Source organism: Chenopodium quinoa, unplaced genomic scaffold, assembly GCF_001683475.1.
Source record: "Chenopodium quinoa cultivar QQ74 unplaced genomic scaffold, ASM168347v1, whole genome shotgun sequence".
In the NCBI taxonomy this organism is placed as follows: domain Eukaryota; kingdom Viridiplantae; phylum Streptophyta; class Magnoliopsida; order Caryophyllales; family Amaranthaceae; genus Chenopodium; species Chenopodium quinoa.
In genome coordinates, this window is record NW_018742684.1 from 3117338 (window position 1) to 3140230 (window position 22893).

At 31.3% G+C, this 22893-nt stretch overlaps 2 protein-coding genes across 2 annotated transcripts; both read right to left on the reverse strand.

The window, feature by feature from the left end:
- Positions 1-1238: 1238 nt before the first annotated feature.
- On the reverse strand, positions 1239-2904 carry LOC110722824 (ethylene-responsive transcription factor ERF038-like). The gene has a single exon (XM_021902125.1). It carries the CDS (start codon positions 2497-2499, stop codon positions 1786-1788), a length of 714 nt encoding a protein of 237 aa, XP_021757817.1. The 5' UTR covers positions 2500-2904; the 3' UTR covers positions 1239-1785.
- Positions 2905-10254: 7350 nt separating this feature from the next.
- On the reverse strand, positions 10255-17800 carry LOC110722825 (peroxisomal acyl-coenzyme A oxidase 1-like). Its single transcript, XM_021902126.1, has 14 exons — positions 17498-17800; positions 16858-16966; positions 16666-16727; positions 16287-16496; positions 15996-16083; positions 15718-15880; positions 14457-14652; positions 13900-14097; positions 13369-13500; positions 12450-12570; positions 12154-12264; positions 11810-11879; positions 10850-11033; positions 10255-10759 (listed from the first exon to the last, which is right to left on the reverse strand). The coding sequence occupies exons 1-14, from the start codon at positions 17645-17647 to the stop codon at positions 10550-10552; spliced, it is 2004 nt and encodes a 667-aa protein (XP_021757818.1). The 5' UTR covers positions 17648-17800; the 3' UTR covers positions 10255-10549.
- Positions 17801-22893: the final 5093 nt, after the last annotated feature.

The window sequence follows — 22893 nt, forward strand, 5'->3', positions numbered from 1 at the left end:
AAATGTTATTAGAATAAAATTGACCACAGTATAAGGTCTTTTACGCACCTTGATATTTAATAATTTATCGCCTTATCAATGTTGGGGGTTGTTATTGTATTTTTCTAATTCAGCAATAAATTATGGTTAGGTAATAGAAAATATTGGGAAGTGGTTGGTTAGTGGTAAGATCTTTGCTTTTGATTTTCTATTATACTATTATTAATATATTAACTATATTGATGATGATGATGTTGTTATAAACCATTTCTTTTTAACACTTGATGGTTTTTGTTTGAGAAACAAATAGAAACGAAAAGACTTCCAAAAGAAACATAATTGACTAATATTTTTATTTTATTAAATTTGCTTGAAAATTTGATTCTCTGAAAAAACAGTATATTATTCCTTTTGGAATTTATATTTTTGTTTAGACAACTTGATCTATTTTATAATTTGTCTCCTTGATTAAATTTATCACGTAATTTCATGATATGCGCGGGATCTTTCTCCCTTGTGCTCCACGTTATTTGTAGAAAATTATGAGGGTTTCATTAATAAATATGTACTACTAGACAATAATTGCTCATTTCAATAACAGATTCATAGTACATTTAATTAATATTAACTATAATCACTCTCTTTAGCCAATAACCACAAGTATACTACTCCACTTTATTTGAGCTATAGCAAAATGTGATTGAATTGTTACATAGTATTTTATTTGAGCTTCAATCATACTCGTAGCACTTTGTTACACTTACACAAAGCACACCTGATCCGACCCGACCCGACCCGACCCGATACCAATCCGAAAAATATCTGATTTAAATTTGGACTCGCGTGGACATAATAATTTAGTATGACTTAACTTTAAAAATTTACCCGACCCGATCCAACAATATCCGAATTGACACCCCTGCTTACACACTCCATGATTAAGAGTGTATTTAATTCACTTATTTTTTTCACTAATGTAAACTTAATTATACCCTCTTTTTTTTTTTGGTCAAAAGTAGGTGAATATAAGCTGAAGAGCAAGACCTAAATAGCTAGAACAAATTGCAAAATTGATGTTTAGTCCATGGATGGAGACGAGTTATATCATAAACAATCAATTCCTTAGAAAAATGTCCATCACATTTTAGAAGGATAATTGCTTCCGAAAAGGAATCTTGCTTTCGATTTTCTTACACTTGATTGGACTAGCTAGCTGTAAGTGTAAAAGGTTGTACTTCGTATTATAAATATACACAAAATAAATACGTAATTAATGAAATTTTAGATAGATTATTTAATTACAAAACATTATTTTTCATGTATGGTAGACTAAATCACGTACATATGCGCTCTAAATAAACTCCTACCTAATAGAGTACATTTTTTTCCCATGCTAAAAATATAAAATTAAATTAAACCAAAAAAAAAAGAGTGATAAAAAAAATCTAAGTGTTTTACATCTCACATACAATTTCTGAAATGTCACTCAACATTGTAATAAATGAAAGTTAGTTAAAAAAAATAAAACTGAAGGCTCCTTTGGCAGAGTATAATTGAGTCGCACGAAATTAACCATCATAGCTTCATCCCTTCATACACACGCCACAAAGTGATAGCTTAGCTTAGCTTCTAGCTCTCCCAAATTTGACCACTCAAATTTCCACATTTTTTGCCTATAATTGGATCAAAAGTAGTAAAATGTACTATTTTAATAATAATGACAAAACTAATTTACCAAAGTTTTATGCAAGGGATGATGAAGAAAAGTCAATAATAAAATTAATTTGTCTAATTTATTTATTGTTGCTAGTAATCCCATAAAAATAAATCTCCTGGCTGATGATCCTCAATGTGAGCCGTCGGCTCGTCGGCTTCGGGTAGCTGCCAGTGTAGCGAATCCTCGAATTTAATAACATTTTCAAGGTCTAAGAAGAGATCGGGCAAGTTGAAAAATATTGTGTCGTCAAAGTTGTAATCATAATTGGCTGATGAAGCTGACGATGACGTGTCGTAGTTGGATGACGTGGACGTGATTGTTGTATCTGGGGAGTCGGCTTGAGCTGATGGCTCGGCTTGTGATGAGTCGGGGAAATCCAAGGCGGCTTTAATAGCCGCGGCTTGAATATCCTTAGGAGCCGTGCTAGATGGCTTGGGAAGTTGATTGGCTAACTCGGGAAAATTTAAGTACGCATTATGACCCTTAATGGCTAGGGCCGCCACGTCATGGGCTCGAGCAGCCATATCAGCCGTGGCAAATGTCCCTAGCCATATCCTTGATTTTTTCCTAGGCTCGCGGATTTCGGATACCCATTTACCCCAATTCCTCATCCTTACACCCCTATACATAGGGTGTTTCCCTTCAAAATTTTCGGTACACTTCTTTTTTCGACCCTCATTACTAATTTTCTCATTCGGCCTTTTCGTACGAGTTTTTGTGGAGATGGAGGTGGTGGAGGAGGAGGTGGAGGGAGAGGTGGTATGGAGATCACAATATGAAGTGATCATGGATGGTTCTTCCATAAGAAATGCCTTAAAAATAAGGTTTTAGATATTATTATTATGTGAACATATATACTATATATATGTGACTAACTAAACATAAGTAATATAGTAGCTTCTCGAGGAATAAAGAGTAAATGGGGTATATTTATAGGAAGAAGAGCCAAAAGACAAAAGTGGTAGAACTAGTATTGACACTAATTCGGCTCTTTCCTAGCTTTGCCCCATCTCCCACTCTCTCTCTTTTTTTTTTTTACCCTTTTTCTTGTGTGTTTATAAAGGGACCCATCTTGGTTTGTAGTATTACTTAAATTAATGTGAAAAATTATATGGCTTTGACATTATTTTTAACAGGTTCCTTGTTAGTAGGTCTTAGTCCTTTGTTCTATTAACTACTTATATAATCAATCTAGATCTCATTCATAAAGCATATATAATTTTATATTGTTATATGATTTTGCTAACCTCGTGCGATTAATTATATTCTAATAATTAGATAGTTAAATTGTATTATTATGCAATTTACTAGGTTGTTAATATCTTAATATTAATGTTACGTCTATTATTTTTATCATATATAAATTAAACCTTGCGAATTAATTTGTTCTCTTTAGATTTTTTTTTTTTTTTTTTAAAAAAAAGACGTTGTAATGAGGTTTTAAAAGCGAGAAAAAACAAGTATTTTATAATAATCATATTGTTTGTGACTTTGTAATTACGTGGAGGCCGCCTATTGATCACCAATGTTCGTTGCTCATAATCATTTACTAATCGTAGCAATAGTTACTATGGAGTACAGTACCTTGTCCTACAAGGCTATGTGTTGTCAAAAGCAGTAAAATGTACACTCGTTTGTTATTAGAAAAAGGAGTGAAAAAAAAAGAAGAATAAAGAAAAAAAAAAAAGGTAATTCTAGCATAGCAATGATTAAGTTGCTTTCGCTATTTAATTAGCTTTTATGTTTTGGCTTTCGTCAAAGTATTTATGAACATAATCATTTCTAAGACAACCAGATTAACTGAGACAAGCACATAGATAGGAGCTTACTACTCCGTATCAAATAATGATTCTATAATCCTATAATCTATTATTTCTCATGTTCCAAAATAACTCACATAGTCAATTTTTCTACATATATCGAGCACTAATTTAACCTTATTCCTATATAATTAAATATTAATGAAGATTATAATTTTTTGATGAGAAGATTAAAGATTTCATTTATAAAATAGCCAAACGACACTTACAATCAATTTTTGAGAAATTTAAAATTCCAACAAAAACATATAAAACCCTAAAAATAACATCGAAGAATCGATTGATAATAACCTTAACAAAAAACTTCATCCGAAGCAATACAATCTGTGAGTTCACTCTAATGCGGCATAAGATCTGCAGATGCATAATTTTTTGGATGAATATCCTTCCTTGTTCTTCTAAACTCCGATAGAAATTGCGAAACCTTCGATCTTCATTCTTCAATAAACAAGTAATTAAAATCCCTACCATGAACACCATCTTAAAGATGATATCTTTTTATTGAAAGCAATTAAAGAGATTTTGGGGCTTTCCACCAGTAAAAACCAGTGGAAGCCCCTACAAAATTCACAAATAAAAATCAAGAATGAAGGATATAAAGAAAAGTAGCGAAGGATTGAAGAAAAAAAAAAGAAAAAAACCCTAGCAAAAGAGGCTAGGAAAAACCCTCCCAAGGGAAAACTCTAGAGGGAACTATCTCTCTCTAAAAACTAGAGAGAGAAAAAAAGCTTAATGAAGATTATAATAAGAGTTATATTATGATGAAACTTTATATTAATAATTTTCTAACAATCTATTTTATGACAAAAAATGTTTTTATTACATTAGTAAAAAAATTTAGTCAAAGTCAGAGCCAGCTATAAGGAGGAGCAGCTTGAGCGATCATTTAGGGCCCTCTTTTAGTGCCTCCTCTAAAAAAAAAATTAAAAAAAAAATTAAATTTTTTTTAATAAATGATTAATAAATAAATTATAAGTATTCATCTATAATTTTTTTTCCGATTTTTTTTCCTAATAATTCTCATAAGCATGTCAATAATTTTTATTCTTTCCTTTTCTATTTACCCCATCTCAAATTTTGTGGCACATTACCAAATTTCAATATGGTGATACAAATAATTAATTAAAAGATCGAGTTAAAAATTCAACAATAATACGTAATATAAGTGGATAAATATGTTCATAAATGATAAATATAATGTTTAGAGGTAGACCTTTTTAAGTTTTCGCTCTGAGCCCCATAAACTTCCAAGACGGCCCTGGTCAAAGTTAATATTTCCTCGATTTTTCTTTTATTGCACCATAAACACTTTTACAATATATATTTATTTAATCTTCTTTGACCATTATTTGTGATTTATCCATTAGATCAGATAAAAATAGTCATATGAAATCTAGTTAGATTTGTCTCGAAATCTACTTTTTAAATATTATTTTTTTTTAATTTTTATGTACAAAAGTATAATTGAAGATTCTAATAGCTAAAATAATGCTTTAGCAAGCATGAAATCCTTCATGTCATGGTGCAATAAAAAAGAACAAAGAAACGAAGGAAGTATGTAAATAGTGAAAAAAAAAGTTCTAACACCCGGTTATTTTGAAATGGAGGAAGTAAAAAAGCAAAAAGCTGGGATGAAAGAAATTCTTGTAGTCAGAAAATTTCATAGAACTATGTGCACATATAACGTGTGCAAATTCTATTCATACTCATTATCTTAAAAATAATTATAGGGCAACCTAATCCAATTAAATAATCCAAAGTGTTAAAAAGGCAACAACAACAAGAAAAATAACTCTTCATATATATATATATATATATATATATAATATATATATATATATATATATATATATATATATATATATATATATATATATATATATATATATATATATATATATATATATATATATATATATATATATATATCTCCTCATATAGTCATAAGAAAACATGAAAATTATAAACATCAGACAGTGTATTATTGCTCATACACCTAATAATAAGTATAGTACGATGTCTTTTCAAAAAAAAAAAAAAAAAAGTGTATAGTACGATGATAATCAATAACTATTGTATAATAAAGATCGATTATAATAACTAGTTAGTTATTATATTGTCTTTTTATAATTAATCAAAGATCATAACAGTACTTAGTTATGGATACTATGACATATATAACCAATATTCTTATGTATTTATCAAATTTTGAAAAAGACGTACATGATCGACTAGCAGTGTCATGGAAAAGTTAGAAACATGCATATACGAACTCGGTTTTAAATAATGCCTTTATTCATAGAAGATCAGCAAAAATAATGAACTAATTAAGTTTTCTACATTGCCACACTTTAAAAAATTATTAGCACCTAATGCCATTTTACAATAACCGAATAAATACAAGAATAATAGTATGTGCATATCTCTTACTTTGACAAAAATTATCCCGAATTAAATTCATCCGCTTGTTATCATCCCTACTTCAATTAGATCCTGTTCATATCACCTTAAAAAAAATATTCAGTAAAAATAATTTTAGTTTAGTAAAATTAATTTTAGTTCAACAAAAATAAGTTCAGGTCAGTAAAAATAAGTTCAGTTCAATAACAATAATATCAAATTTTTGGAGGATCATATAAGAATAAATAAAAAGTGTTAAAAAGTGTGGACAATTATATCATCAATTTCAAGTTTAATTCATATTATTTATAGCCAATTAGCCAATATATTATAAACAACAGACCATGTGTCTGCGAAAACACTTAATAAATATAATACGGTTTGTTACCAATAAGTCTTTTAAAAACAAAAACTATCATAATTAGTTAGTTAGTTATGGCTGCTAATAGTATAGATTTTTTTTTTATTTTTTTTTTAATGTATTAGGTGTGCTATTATCAAATTGTTGAAGAGACATTGACCAATAATATCATAGAAAAAAGACCAATTATAATAACAATAGTGAGTTGTATAGTGTCATATTAGCTAGAATTATTAGTATATTCATATTTTTATTGTTAGTAGAACTTGATATACAAAGGTGATTCATTAATTCACAATATGTATGCAACTGCTACTTCTTTTTAAGTGCAATCTTTCGTATGTATGGCCCCATTTTCAAATAATAAGACATATTTAGGGTCTAATCAAACTCATGAATGTATTTACGTGGTTTTGTGGAGCCTTTCATGGGAAACACATTATCTTGTCTTTATTACTAATTTGTCCAATATAACTTAAACAACATGTCATAATGTCATTAATTCTCAAATGCAGATTAGTGCTAATAATAATTGATCAGTTGACTACTATTGTGTTTAATTTCACTTCTTAATGCACTTTATGAGCTCAAAAAAGAAATTATATTGTGCATGAAGCTTTTTTCCCCCCCTACCCTAGTAAAAAAGAAGTGTTTTTTTTTGGGTGCAAGCTGTGTGCTCCACAAAAGAGTGGCAAGCCCCGATAATAAAAGACAAAAAATAAACTATTTAACATAGCGTATAACTCCCCTATAGCGAAATTTTGCAATTCCTTGTCGAGTAGCATGGAAGCACCCTTCTCCCTCTTGAACAAATCTTACTCTCCTTGGATTCGCTATGTTCATTCCACTATGACTATATTTGTCTTACAAAAATATTTCAGATAAAAAATAAAAAGTATTAGTGGAAATATTAGTTGCCAATCTACCGCCTCAGCAAATAATATTCCACTTATTAGAGTGAGATTAACCGTCAATCTATCGCCTTAGCAAGTAATATTCCACTCCGACTATATTATATTTATCTCACAAAAACTATTTTAGATAAAAAAAAAAAAATCAAAAAGTATTCTCTTTATTTTCTTCACAATAGTGTAAAAAAAAATTATGGCATTGGATACTTTGTGTTTGTTTAAATTTAGCTTTACAAAATTCTGCTCAAATAAAAAGAAGCACTGCGTTAATTTGTGGGTGATATTTAAGGTTGGAACGTAATCATTTAATTTAGAAAATCTTAATCTCGGGTTCTAATGATTGCTTTTAGAAAAGGAAAGTCAATGGACCTTACCATTTTATGGTAACTATTTAATTTGTAACTCCTTTTATGTTACAAATTAAATAAGGAAAGTCAATAGATCTTGCTAACGAGCGTCCCGGGGCGTTAGATAAGGATAAATTATATTGGTTGGAATGGTATTAAGTTAGGAATTCATGATAAAATCACGCGTTGTTCGGTGTAATTAATGTTAATTTTTTAATATTTGCACTTTAATTCTTTTATCTAACGCCCCGGGGGCCGCTCATTAGCTTTTGCCTTGTTGATTAACAATTGAAATAGTAATGTGTGTTGCACGATGGAATTGTGAAATTGAGTCGTGTAGAAGCCGAAGGTGAACAATGATATGCCAAAACTTTTGCTGATGATTGGTTATATACATACTTGAAGGGTACTCAAATGGTCATGAGAGTAAATTTATACATGAAATTTGTTTAATATGAAGTACGAAAGTACATGAAACTTGTTTAATATGAAGTACATGAAATTTGTTTAATATGAAGTACAAAGTACATGAAATTTGTTTAATATGAATTACACGAAATTTGTTTAATATGAAGTACGAAGCACTTTGAGAGTGACTGAGTGTGGGATAACTCAAGTGGTTAGAGTTTCCTCCCAATTTTAGGAGATCTTGGGATCGATTCTCATACCCGTTCTTGAAGTACTTTTTATAAGGCATGTTCACATTTACTTAATTTCAGTTCAGTTCAGTTCAGCTCAGTTTAATAAATATGAACAGGCCCTAAGTGTATACAATATAGTTCTAATGTTCTTTGTAAGCTTTCAGTATTCTCAAATAAGATATGCATTCAGTATAAAAAAATGTTTTTTATTCTTAAAAATAAAATAAATAAATACTCATTTCGTCTTTAAATGAATGGCCTATTTCTCTTTATTATGTGATATATATATATATATATATATATATATATATATATATATATATATATATATATATATATATATATATATATATATATATATATATTTTTAATAAACGGACGAAGGAAGTATAATTTTAAGACAAGAGAAAGATCCTAACAAGACATCACCACCTATGTTATTTGAATTGAACTATATATAGGCTTCTGAGGTTTGAAATGTACGTTTTACCTTTACGACGTTGGTTAATACGAGTAGTTAGTATTACAGAGTAGTTAATAGTATTGCCTCTAACGTGGTAATTAATGACGCTTCATAGTTCATACTAATTTATAATGTGACAGAATCACATGCTTAATATAAATATTTGAAATTAGTTGTATGACTTGTATAAGTGGATACAGTTACCTTTATACGGAGTATTACAATATACTTAACATCTACCAACTAAAATGAGAAGAACGACAATTATATTGATTGATAGTATAATAATGCTTGTTGCACGATGAATTCCTGTGAACAGTGACCACTGACCCTTAACTTTTGATGATTGACAAAATGCAGTGTTTTTGTATCATTAATTTCCACATGAAGTGAATATTTTATATTTTAAACAAAAATATGCAGGTGATCATTACTAAAATTGAGTTAATTTCCTTATTTAGATTAAAATAATAAATTCATTCCGCGTGAAGAGCTGTTATTTTGCCCCTCAAGTACTATGGTTACATAGGGCTTTAAACGATCCTGGCCGAGCCGAGTTTTAGTCTGTTCGAGCTAAGCTTGATAAGAACTATTTATGTTCAAACTATCTCGAGCTTGAACGAGCTTTTAAAAATCTTGTTCGAGCTAGGCTCATTAAAAATTTGGCTTGTTCGAGCTTTGTTCACTAACGTACTCGTTTGCATTTCGAGTTTAAGTTCGAGCTTGAACGGGTCTAAATGGAGCTTGACGGGTATACTTATATGAAATATGTTCAAAGAGAAATAAATAGATTTAATTTAACCATGAAAAAATGAGGGAAGTCCTACGTGATATGTAATAGCAAGGTTATTCAGACTAATCTCACCAATATGAAAACCAGAACGGTACTCTTGCCTTTTAAGCTAGTTACAAATAATAGCACAACTGCACAAGGTCACTAATAATATGATTGGGTCGTTCCAAATTATGGGCCAATTGCGAATATATGACTCAACGGAGGAAATCCCAAGCAACATTTGTTCAAACCAATATGAAAACTAGAACCGTCTGTTTGCTTTTTAAGATTGTCATAAGTAATAGCATGATATAATAATGTCATCCGAGAGAGCATTGCTCATCATCCTGCAGAAGTGGGGGCTGATGCTGTTCGATGATTGTCGCGTAGAGGGAAGCAAGGGAAGTTTGATTACAGGCTGTGAGAAGTAGAAGGCAGAACGACGTATGTGGCATGGCATTCCTTTGTAATCAGAAAAGTCTGAGCCTTGAAAGTTCATGTAGTATGGAGGCAGTGATTAAAGACTACATGAGTACTGATTTGTGGGCAGACTCAGCTGGACGAGTAAGCAGTACGAGTAGAGAGCCAGTGTAACAAAGGCAAAAGTGATGACGTTTGGGCTTGAAATGGCGCTGCAATGCAATGCAACTACCGAGGGGGCTAGAGACTGATTGCTTGGAGGGTTAGAGAGAGTAAAGAAATTCAAGGAACGATTGGCTGATGGATCTTATCTAGATGTGATTGTTATGTTAATTTACAAGCCTGTAATAGTTTGATGGTCTTTAATTGGTCAGAAAACTAACACTAGAGAGTTGGGACTAAATGTAAAAAAACAGGACATTTAGATGTTGAAAGAGTCTAAAATAAGTAATGACCCTTACAAAAAGGGAAAGATGCAATGTCATTCCATGTTTTACAATTATCTCGACACCATCTCATAGAAGAGTTTGCCAACTTTATAAATTTAATTACATGTAATTTGGACTGTCTAGGCAACAAATTAGAATAAGCAACATGTCAATATATTGCAGCATCTTTCCCCTTTTCTAGTATGTTCCTTTTTCTTTGTTATCCAGGAACTTTATTACCCAATGCTTGACCTTTAATTTTCACATACAACAACATATGATCCATTTTAGAGTCGGGAACTCCGGACCTGTCGCTTCAAAATAGGCCGAACATACTCGTGGAAACCTTCAGGGACAGCTGATTCATTGAAAGGATCCTTCCAAGCTTCTTCATAGAGCTTAGGATACACGTTCCCATCATACCGCCCCAAGACTGAACCAAGGAAGTGATCTGTGTAGTTGAATGCATCAACAAGAGCAATTGCATTTGGACGCACCTGTGAAGCCAGCCAGCCATGGATGTTAGCAGATAGAGTGATAGACACAAGAGGGATACAGCTTGAATAAAACTATAATGTAACAAATACCTTGGAAAATAACGATCTGAGGAGATCATTTGCAAGGGAAGCATGCTTAGGTTTGATGCAACCAGTGGACAGGAAATCCCCCAGATGCTTCCCCATGATTGAAAGTGCATAGATACCACAGAGTGCTTGCAACTGTTTTTTCACTCCTTCCCCAGGTATGTCTTGTTTCAATTTCTCAATAAACCTTACAGCGTAGAAATAAAGTGAGAAGAATCAATATGAACTTAACAAAGAAAGCATTTTTTAAACACACTTCTAACTCTCAAGCGCTTAAAATTATCTCACAAATGGGGTCTAATTTATGTTTTCGTCAAACCAAATTTACATATTACCCTACCATCTGCCCATATATACACCATTTATTGCATATATTAGCTAGACATTTATGATTGTAGAGTATATTTTTTAGCCATTGCTTCATAAATATGATAGCAATGTGCAAAGAATCAATATTTGAGGGAGGGGCACATTAGTCATAGCCTATTAGTAGTGTCTTGAGGAATAAGTTAGAGTTAGTTATGAGACTTTTTCTATAAATAGGCCTCATTAGGAGGAATAATGATCATGCTGAAAATATTGTAAAGCTTTGCTTAGTTTTGGAGCGCTGCTCTTCCTCTCGAATGAAGAGTGATTGTATTGTTTGATTACTCTGATCATCAATACGAATATCTGGTACTTAGCTAATTTTTTCTGCTTAATCATCTTCCTAATCTCTCTGATCTGAGCTAATTCCTAGCACAATGCTGAGGGACAGAGCCCACAGAGGTAGTAGAGATACATCAACTTAAGTTCAAAAAGAAAATAGTTGTGATAATACTATTATATCATCGCTAGTTCACTACTACCCAGAGACAACCGATTATGATGGTCGTGCAAGTGTAGAATAAATAAAAATAAAAAAGATATTATTACAGTTACAAAAGGAGAGGTCTCAGAGGAAAATGAGGGTGGGTTGCTTACTTCGAAACCACTATAAGCTGGCAGTGAGCCACAGAAGCTCCTACAAGATCAGCTGAGAGTTCTAGAAAGCCTGAAAGAAAAAGATTATGGTAAATTAAAATGATGTACTTCGTATTCAGTTAATGATAAAAAAAATACAAAAACAAAATAAAAAAAAGGTTAGTATCCCCCAAATTTATCATGCCTGAAAGTTGCCAACATCCAGATAGAGAAGGTAAACAAAGAATAATAAAACCACAAAAGGTCAGTAGTTCACACATTAAAATATCTCAATACCCAAACAACCTTCCATGATTCCCTGACAAACACAAGTAAAAATGCCTAGTCCACTATTGATGAATTACCTTCTTCTGGGTTGGAAAATTGGCTTAAATTTTTAGCACAGGCAACAGACATTCGAACTGATCGTGCTTCAAAAGCCTCTAATACAACATCAGGGTTCAACCAATCTTCAGCTGCATGACAACAAAATTTTAAACAGCCATCAACAAATCAGCAAGACAGTGATCTCATAAAATAGAATCATCAACCATATGAAATGAGCACATAAATTTGCTAAATTGGTCAGATTTCCAAAGACATTACTGTATTGCAGCAAATGAACTTGAGTTGAGAGTAAGATCAAATATGAACATCAAACCTTTCTGAGCGCTACAATGGGATTGCAACAGATGTTCTGCCCTCCCCATGTATTCCATCGTTCCAACTGGAGGTTTACCAGATCCCAGTTGAGATACAGTTTTCATGAGAATACGAGCAACCTGCAGGAAGGGTAAAATAAAAAGATGTCAAATCAACATTACAAAAAGTAATTCCTATTTGGTAACTCCAAGCCCATAGATTTTAAAGCAACATGAAATTCTTTACTCATTTTCTTTCGTCCAGTTTAGGAAAGGCTAATAAGCAATCTACGTTGGTAACAAATTAACAATTAAATAGGTGAAGACTTTGTGTTAACAAGCACAGCAGAATGTAACTACTGCAACCACCAGACCCGCCAGTACCTCAACATCAATATGATTGCAAACACTACCATAATGCCTACACAGAGGTACAGAGGATTGCACTTCTAGCCCCTTGGAGAAATAAGAGGCTTGTTATACGCAACTTATACACAGTAAAAAATCAAGCTGATACCTGTATAACATAAGTGGTTCATTATTGATTTTTTATGTACCTATCATATAAATGTATTAAAAATGTCAAAAGATGACATAATTCCCAAGGAACCCCTAATTCAATCAAACTATTACTTCCTCTGTCCCATTTTACATGATGCATTTCCATCAGATATGCCCCAAATTATTTGAAAAGAGCCGAGAAGACAAAGCCAAGTAAAAATGTTTCAATATTTTCCATCTTGAGCTTTGAGAGTAAAAATTGACAGATTATTTCCGTATTAAAGCTTGATCATGAAGATTATCTGAGCTTTATTTTCTATTACATCCTTAAACTTCCGCAAATGAGATATCATCAAGTAAAATAAAGCGGAGGGGAGAAGAGAGAGGGAGGGAGGGAGGGAGGGAGGGAGGGAGGGAGGGAGAGAGAGAGATCCTTACCTGCAAAAGCAAAACAACATTGTCACCTTCATAAGTACAAGCAGGAACATAGACAGCAAATAACTCAGGGAGCCCACTGCTACAGAGATAGCCATGCCCTCCACATAGTTTTCTGCATTCTTCAATAGCATCCTGTATCAAAAAAATGCATATGAAGAGAATCAACAAATAATAATCAGCAAGGGTTTGTCCATAATATACTGATAGCTGAAAGTAGTTTCAACAGGCTTTCAAAACAAATTCAATATATGAATATGCAGTGATGCAAAATAACAGATTCAATATCAGAATGAAAGCAAGGTTTGTGATCTATGCTTAAAAAATTCAACAGCAAAGTCCAGTTCTTGATTTTACAGCTAAAGTTTCCTAAAATTATCAAAACTTTAACAGCAAAATACGAAAGAAAGTATAATTGCACAAAGATATGCAGGATGCAGCAACTAAGCAGTGAAGGACAGATCATATATTCATATGTTAGTGATGTTACCATTAACACTGGATAAAATTTAAAATACACGGATTATCACATACAGCAGTTACTGATGTTGTCAAGGACTTCAATCCTGCAGTGCAAGCATGGGCCTCAGGCAGTGTAGAGAAATCATTGGCTCGCAATCTCTCAGTCACGTCGGTGTAGAGCCACTTCAGCCAATCTCCAACAATTCTAAAAGCATAAGCTGTAGCCAGCAAAGGAAAGAGCCTACTCTGCTGGGTTTTGTAATCAATAACCTACAATGAACAAAGCATGCGTATGATTTTATGTAACAAGCAAAACAATAAAAATAATGTCTATAGGATCATCAATTAACACTTCTACAAGGCCCACTTTCACATTATAAGAGTTCAGAGTTAACTAAATCTCGACCAGCAATATCAAACCCAACAACAAAAAATTAAACCCAAAATATAAAAAATCTTCTACGGTAGCGCACTAAAAAAAAAGAGCTAGGAAAATTACTATAAAAAAAAAAGGACACATTCTCTGTAAATTTAATTTTTTTAAAAAGTCTTTACAGAAAAGCCTCATACAGGGGGAAAAAGGAAGAAAAAAAAATTCAGATGTTTGACAGTCATGTATCTCATAATACCTGAGTCTCACGTCCATTCTGAGATCCAAATTGTCGACGAACAGCACTATACCTCGTGGCGATACAAACTGCTTTTGATAGAGCCCGTGAAGCATCATACACAATTGTTTGCCGAACATAAACCATGGTACCATAAATTAATTGCCGAGGGACATCAGACTTCACAACATTTCCTTCCTTTGTCACCTGCAACACACTGGGGCCATGCAAAGCAGAATCAGAATAGCAAAACCAGCATTACATTCAACCCAAAATTTCTTAGCTGTTATTAATTCACTATCATATCATTCTTACAGGCGTATAACTTGGAAATAACTCAAAACATAAGGCCCTTTTCTAAAATCAAACCAGTCAAAATCATTGAGATTCAATTTGGAATTTACACAAGTGACATACAGAATGTCATTATACAAAATGTCATTATAAAAATGAGTATGGCATTCACATTTTTTTTTATGAGCATCTTCCTTTGAAAAGCTAAATCTTAAATAACAAACTTGTTTCTCTCTCTTATCCTGGAAGCACTCAAATTCTCAATCAATATATATCTTTCATCCATTACCAAAATATTCTTATTTGCATTGCCCATAGACCACAAAAATCCATATCTAATTACAACTCCAAAACCCACACAAAATGCTGCAAGCTTCCATCTCATATCATCCAAAAATTTTATTGCATAACTCTTTCTCAGGAGAGGTCCAATGAAGCTTAATAGTGGACTTTTTATCATAAAATCCAGGATTGGAAATTGAAAGATCTCCCAAATTTTAAACTTAGATGTTAAGATCCCTCAGGGTTCAAGAAGCTAAAAATTAAGCAAATTCAAGATATATCTCGGTGAAAAGGGAAATTAATAATAGTTGAGGCCCTTGAGGGTTTTTTTTTTTTTTTTTTAAATAATATATATATATATACTTTTACTCCTATTTAAATTTTATCCCATCCAAACAAGAAGCTATTGCTTCACAAACTAGCTAATTAACGTTCAACCACATCAGTTTACAATCAAATGTACAATCATGTCTGCATATCAAAGACAAAGTCCGCAATATATCACCGGGATGGCACAGAAATTAATTTTTAAAGTTATATTACTTCAAATAAGGTACCATGAAAAGAATCAGCTAACTTTGGAAGTATCATCATAAAGACTACTATAAATGGGAATAAAAAAAAATTAAAAAATTATACTTGTATCAATAAAAAAAAGTGCAAGTAAGGCACAAAAAAGGATAGATTTGAAAAGCCAAGAACGAACCGCATGAGCATTTGATCTCTAGGAATGCGCACATTGTCAAATCGCAAGACTCCATTGTCCATTGTGTTATAAGCTCCATTTCCAAACTTCATCCCAATATCACCAACAGTGATACCGGGCAAGGGCAAGTGATCCTCCAAGCTTCGCAGTTGTACAATGAAACCTTGAAAGACAAAAAACTTGAACAAGGTAAATATCATTGGCATAACAAAAACTGTTATGGTCATGAAATGCATTAACAAAAACAAGTGAGAGGGTTACTCTCATCTGATAGTTACCATGAACCCCATGTTCCTTCCCGTCTGTCATTAAGCGAGCATAAACAACTGCATGTGTGGAAATTTTTCCCAAGCCACCAGGCCACCACTGCAAAGTTAGCAAAAGCACCAAATTCATAAATTTTCAGCCTAAAGATTGGATTAGCAGAACTCTGTAATTAGTTCAATCATCCAAATTCCAATTGGAAGTTTTCCAGATTTTGAGAAACCATACAGAGATTTGACAATCCTTAAAGTTAAAAAATATGGAATGAAAAAAGATTCAAATATTGGGCAAAATTATTCACTAACTTTGCTAGATGTCAACGTTGGACTATGTATCACAAATTCATCTGTCTCGGGATCAAATGTTGCAGTGGTTTCAAGCCCTTGAACATTGGAGCCATGACCAAGTTCAGTTTGAGCATAACACCCTATAATTTGCATCCTATAAGCCAATGGGAGCCACTTGCGCTGCTGCTCCTCTGTACCTTGTCCTTTGATAGCAGGAACAAACATACCCTGGGCATAAAATTCATCAAAAGAATATTGTTAGCAGAATTTAAATAATCAAACAATCTAAACTGAAAAAGAAAAGGAACAATATAGATCTAAACATAAACGTAAGCAAGCATAACCACACAAGAACCAAAAAGAATATCATCACCAAAAAAGCAGTTGAAAAATTTACCCAATGAAGATCTGTATAAGCAGGCTCATCAACAAAGAACCTCAATTGACTAGCTTCCTCTTCTGCAATAGTAACAATATGTTAACCTCTTAACTATAACACTATAGCTATCGAGTCTACCGGAAACCAAAAAAAAATAATTAAAAATACAGTGCATATTATTGCAACTAGCAAACACGACCCGAAACGTACCAGTCAATTTTAGTTCAATAATTCTCTTCCAAGCACGATTCGCTTTTCTTAGTGTGTTCTTAAACAACTCCTTCCTTTCTAGCCTAACCCTATCATCCTTCTTAAATTCCTGCAAAACCAAACAAGACAGAGCTCACCATCATATACTATACTGTATTGGCAACCATTAGCCTCGTCGATTCGCCAGCAATTTTGACATAGCTGTCAAATATACTAACAATGTATCTTTGCTAAACATATTTATAATCAACTGTTAACTCAATATACAATCAAAACAAATAGTCCAGAACCAAATTCAAGGGAATCAAGGCTACACCGACCACATATTGCAAATTTATGCCATTACTTCAGCTTTAAAATGCAACTTTAGTTTCCAAATTTCTACTCCCTATTCATCTAAATTGATCAAACATTCCATTAATTTTTATCACTCAAAAATTCAAAAAAATTAAAAATTCACCAATAGAGATAAAAACATATATGATGTAATTCCAAACAAAAAAAATATAAACAAAAATACAATTATTTAAGTACAGAAATCAAAATTTCGATGAATACAAAGCAAAAATATCAAAATTCCAAAAAAAAATCAGATTGTTTCTTAAATTAATCAAAAAATTGAGGAGAGAGAAAAACATACAGGATCACTAGCAACAAGACGAGCCATACGATCAGCAATTTGAAATTGATGTTGATTACCAGCCCATAAGATCTTCATTGCATTAAGATCAAATTGAGCCTTCTTCCTTTCATCAGCAAGATAATCAACACCACCTTCTAAATCCTCCATTGTTGGATCTTCAATTCAAAGAAACCCTAAATTGCGAAAATATCTGATAATTATCGAAAAGAAGAGAGAAAATGTAGGGAGAAGATGTAAAGAGTTTGTGAGAAATTAAAACAAGTAAAAGATGGGCAGGGTTGGTGGCTGATGCGGTGGACCTCCTAAATAAATAAAGTGGGTTCTAGTACTACTACTAATTATATAATGACATTATCTTTAATTGGATTGGAATAGATGTTTTTAAATTATTATTTTTTGACAATATTCAAAGTCAAATAATTTACACGTGATACTATACTATTTAAAAAAGTATATGTCTAAAAGCTATGAACTTATAAAGTACTACATCCGTTTCTATTTAATTGATACGTATTTTTTTTTCAAAAGTTTTTTTTAGATGACATGTTTCCTTTTGGGTAATTTTTTTACCTTGCGTTTACAAGCTACCCCACTTGCCTTTTTATTCTCTCTCCCTCTATCTCTCCTCTCCTTAATGTACGGAGTATGTGCCTAAATCAAACGTGTCAACTAAATAAAAACGGAAGAAGTAATAAAAATTTATTTGTTGATAATTTACACTTGTTGATTTTAAAATAAATAAATAGATTGATATGAGAATATCACCACCAAAATTTTATTCTATCATGGATGACCATGATTCAAATTAGTATTAGTGTACCTCAAATGTATATATATTCTCTTTTCAAAAAAAAAATATTATATATATTCTAAGGGTTAGTTCATGGAAATTGTTAAAATTATAGTGTGAAACCATTGTGTGATATACTTGGGTACAAAGAAATTGAAATACTTATTGTTTTATTGAACTAAAACAAATACTCCGTACTTTGTAATAAGTTTCAAATGTTTATAGTAAATAATCATTTCTATACATAGATTAATTAAAATTATTAGAAAATTTTGCAAAAGACACTTAATATAATCAAATAAATTTATTCTTTTTATAATAAAGATGCATATTATAAAAAATTCCAGAAATAGTCAAAGCACTTGTTCATAAAATACACGCACAATAAAACTAGTCTCACTCACTAACTAATCTCCACTTTCTTCTTTGTTTAATTTCCGAATCTAGCTTAAATTAAATTCGAAGTCCTTTATTTCAAGTATATCCTTTCTTACTTCTTTCTTTCTATTTTGTATATATATATTGGTAATCTCGGTTACCTCGTACGGTCGTACCATATATTATTGTAAATTATATGCACCCTGGCCTCCCCTTGTATCATAAATGTAAAATATGCATGATCTGAACATTCTTCCTCTATTGCCAACAATCAACAATTTTTGATGTGTCACATTAAGACTACATTTATATCTATGGCAGTTATGAATAATAGTGTAACCCTAATGTTAGCCTCGGTACGATTGATAAATCCATACCTCTTTCTCCACAGAATATTTATGATTCTATTGGCAATGAGATACTTAATTCATTCAAAACCCTAACATTCGTAAATATAATGATTGTTACACAATTTAAATATAATGATTGTTACACTAATGGGTTTAAAAGGGCTTGAGTGGCTGAGTGCTTGATGAATTTGAAGTGTGTATTACTTACTCGTACAGTAATAAAATATGCACAATTTTGAGTATGTAATAGTAAGTCAGAAAAAAGCCTAGAAAAAACAATTTAACTGTAGCTAAAATATCTATTCAAAAAAAAAAATGTAGCTAAAATATTAATGGTGGGAAAACTATCTTGCATTCTTGCAGTACTTAATTTTGCTTTTATGTGAACAGAGGAGGAGTTGTGAATTTTTATTTTTTTATTTTTATTTTTTTATTTATTATTTTTATTTTTTTTTGACAAATGCGAGGAGTTGTGAATTCAATGATGTGGAAAATATAGAAGTAAGAGGAGATATGTTTGTTAGTGCGCGCATGTTGTTGAAAACAAGACTGCTAATTAATTACTTTTAACTTGTTTGCGATTATCCCAAAAAATCCATCCGTGCCCTTAAAATATATATATATATATATATATATATATATATATATATATATATATATATATATATATATATATATATATATATATATATATATATATATATATATATATGACTGCATATAAGAAGCTAAAAATGAAAATAATTGACAATAAATAAACGTTTATTACACCGATTTACTCGTAAATTGTTGATAAATTTCTAACTTAACACTAAAAAAAAAGTATATTGACAATATTCCGTTAATGGTTCATCATTGTCAATATGTCATGCAACTTTCTTTCTAAAAAAAAAATGTCATGCATGCAACCTATTTTTTTTTTTTTTTGACAAAGTATTACGGAGTACTTTTTAGATGGAGTACTTTTTTCTTAGTCTTCGTTTGTTTATCAACAAAAACAAATAATAAAGACTCGTTTAAAAAAACAAAAACAAATAAAAACTATTATCTAAATATATAGACTACTTTTAACTTTTTTTTCTTCATATTTTTTTTTTTGGTGTTGCTATTTTATAATTGGAATATACTCGTATTAATGATGAGTAATGACTATTTATGCTTTTTTTTTTTAAACATTATAAACAAGAATTGGTACAACAATGTAATATATTGTTGATTATCAATACATAATTACATATATTCAAGTTATATTGCCTTTTTACGATTTTCCCTAATTGTAATCAAATATATAGTCATTGGTCAGAAGTACGCATTAACGAGTATAAAAGTCATCAAATTGTTACAATTGATAATAAAATTACTGTATTATTTCTTATTTCTTTAACTCATTAAAGGTCAGTTCACATTTATTGAACTGAGGTGAACTGAACTGATTGGAGTTGAACTGAACTGAAATGAGCTGAAATGAATATTTTATAAGAGAGGAAAATTAGGAGTTGAACTGAACTGAATTGAACTGATTAGAACTGAACTGATTAAAGCCGAACTAAACTGAATTGAACTGAAATTAAGTAAATGTGAACAGACCCTAACTGTCATCTTTCATTGCTTACAAGTGGATCTATAAAAGTGAGATTTTTGATTAAGAGGAATCAACTTCAATTAAGTGAAATCCACTAGTTTATAAAAGTGATCTATCACACATTCACACTACATACATACTTTTGAATGAAAATGAAATAAACTAGTTTATACAAATACAAGTATTAGTCGAATGATATATACTCGTAGTTTTTATTTTTATTTTTATTTTATTTAGAGAACCACAAAGGGCGAGGATGAGAATCGATCTCAGAATCTTCTGAAACCAGGAGGAAAGCTCTAACTACTTGAGATATCCTTCACTCTCATATATACTCGTAGTTACACATATATACAACAACTTCATTCCATCCCAAAACAAATACTACCTAATACGTACGTAGTATAAAGGATAGGAGCTAGCGGCAGTTCATCCGTGATGATCATGGTGCTTGCCTCTCGAATCGAATACGAAAGGGAACTCCATGATGGCTAGGGCTGTTATGAAGGAAGATGACTGTATCGTTAATTTGGATATGATGGAATTTAACAAACTGAAGCCACTGACCGGCGATGGCAGGCTTCTTATACCCTATAGTTCTTCTGGTGCATACAAATCGCCATTCCCGGGCACTTTGATCGTCTTCAACCACCTGAAACTCAATTTTGTGTGGTGGATTGTTAAGGTTTATCGACTGCTTCTCCTCCAGCTGACTCAGATATCTTATTGGCATTGACATCTTGTGCTTCACGTCTGTTTTAGTCAACTTCTTTCTACACATCTCCATAATGTGCATGTATTACAAGCTACAAACCCAAGTTAAAGTATAATCAATAACCAATTGTGTAACTTGTTTAATTTGAGACAATATAGTCTGTCTGGCTGATGTATGTGAATAAATTATACATCGTATTTATTATTTGCACAAAATCGAATGATATAAACTAGAGACAGTATATATTTAGTTACTTATATTTTTATATATACACTTATTGCAATTTATTTTATGTAGGGTGTATGACGTAATACATATAATTATATATATATATATATATATGTGACACGATTCTCCAAACTAAACCTTTGCAACATCGGAATCTTTTATGAAAAAATTAAATCTCCATACAAACAATACAGATAGATGCAATAGGCATACAATATATGTCATGCAAATTCGCAATTGTAATACAAAGGTGCTAAAAATATAAACTACAATGAAACTTAGCTTAAGTACGTAATTACCTCTTATGTTGGCTAATTATGCAATATATAATAACTTAAATGGCTTCTTCTCAGTTAGCTTTCCCTGTTCTGTTTTAACTTTTAAGTAAATTAAGTGAACAAGTAAGCCAGCATTTTAGAACAATAATATTCCAAAAATAGCATCTCATATTTATAGAGGGCTAATTTAAACATCAATGTTTGTGCCTTTTTTTGTAAAAAAAAAAAAATAATTAACTTTTTTTGACAATGATAGACGTGACTTATGTGAGTAAGTCCTTATACTTCATACACTGTACGTGATCAACTTGGGTTTATTGTCTAGTCATTTTGCCAATCAAAATTATCCAATATATGGGACGGTTCCCTAATGAAAGATAAATTGAAGTTATAGGAAGATTTAGTTGTCAACTTGTCATACATTATTTCTTGCTTTATTTGATTTCAGTCACATTTGATAGATGTGGATCCTAAATTTACGATAATTTTAGCAATTTATAAGTTTCTTGATTTTGCAAATTCTGCTTTACACGTATGTTGGATTTTATATAGATTCTAAATAAGACTTTAAAAGTAACATTAAGTTATAAATTAACCATTCTTACAAAATATATAGTTAAGAGGTTCTTTAATAGCGACAAACATAAAACAACTTAGTTTTAGATTTCCAACTTATTATTGAAATTAAATTACTTTGAGAACAAAATCATCTCAAGCTACTAATTTAAGTACTCCATAATATACTTGTCTACCTATTGCTTAATAGATGTCATACCCACATCTATTATGTATAGTAGCCATGACATCCAAAAATCCCGATCCTATTTTCACACATAATGTAAATTCATTCCATGTTTATTATACTATGTATATGAGAATATATAAATAAAATTAAGCATAATTTTCCATGCAAGGAGGTTTTTTTTTGGTAAATTTTATTATTGAATGTTTAGCCATTAAGAAATGGAGGTATCACTTAGCTTCTTGAGGTATACATAATGGTATCTTGGTTTTGAACTTTTTTATGAAAAGTGAAAAATAGGAGACAAAATTAAGTATAAATGGACAGTAG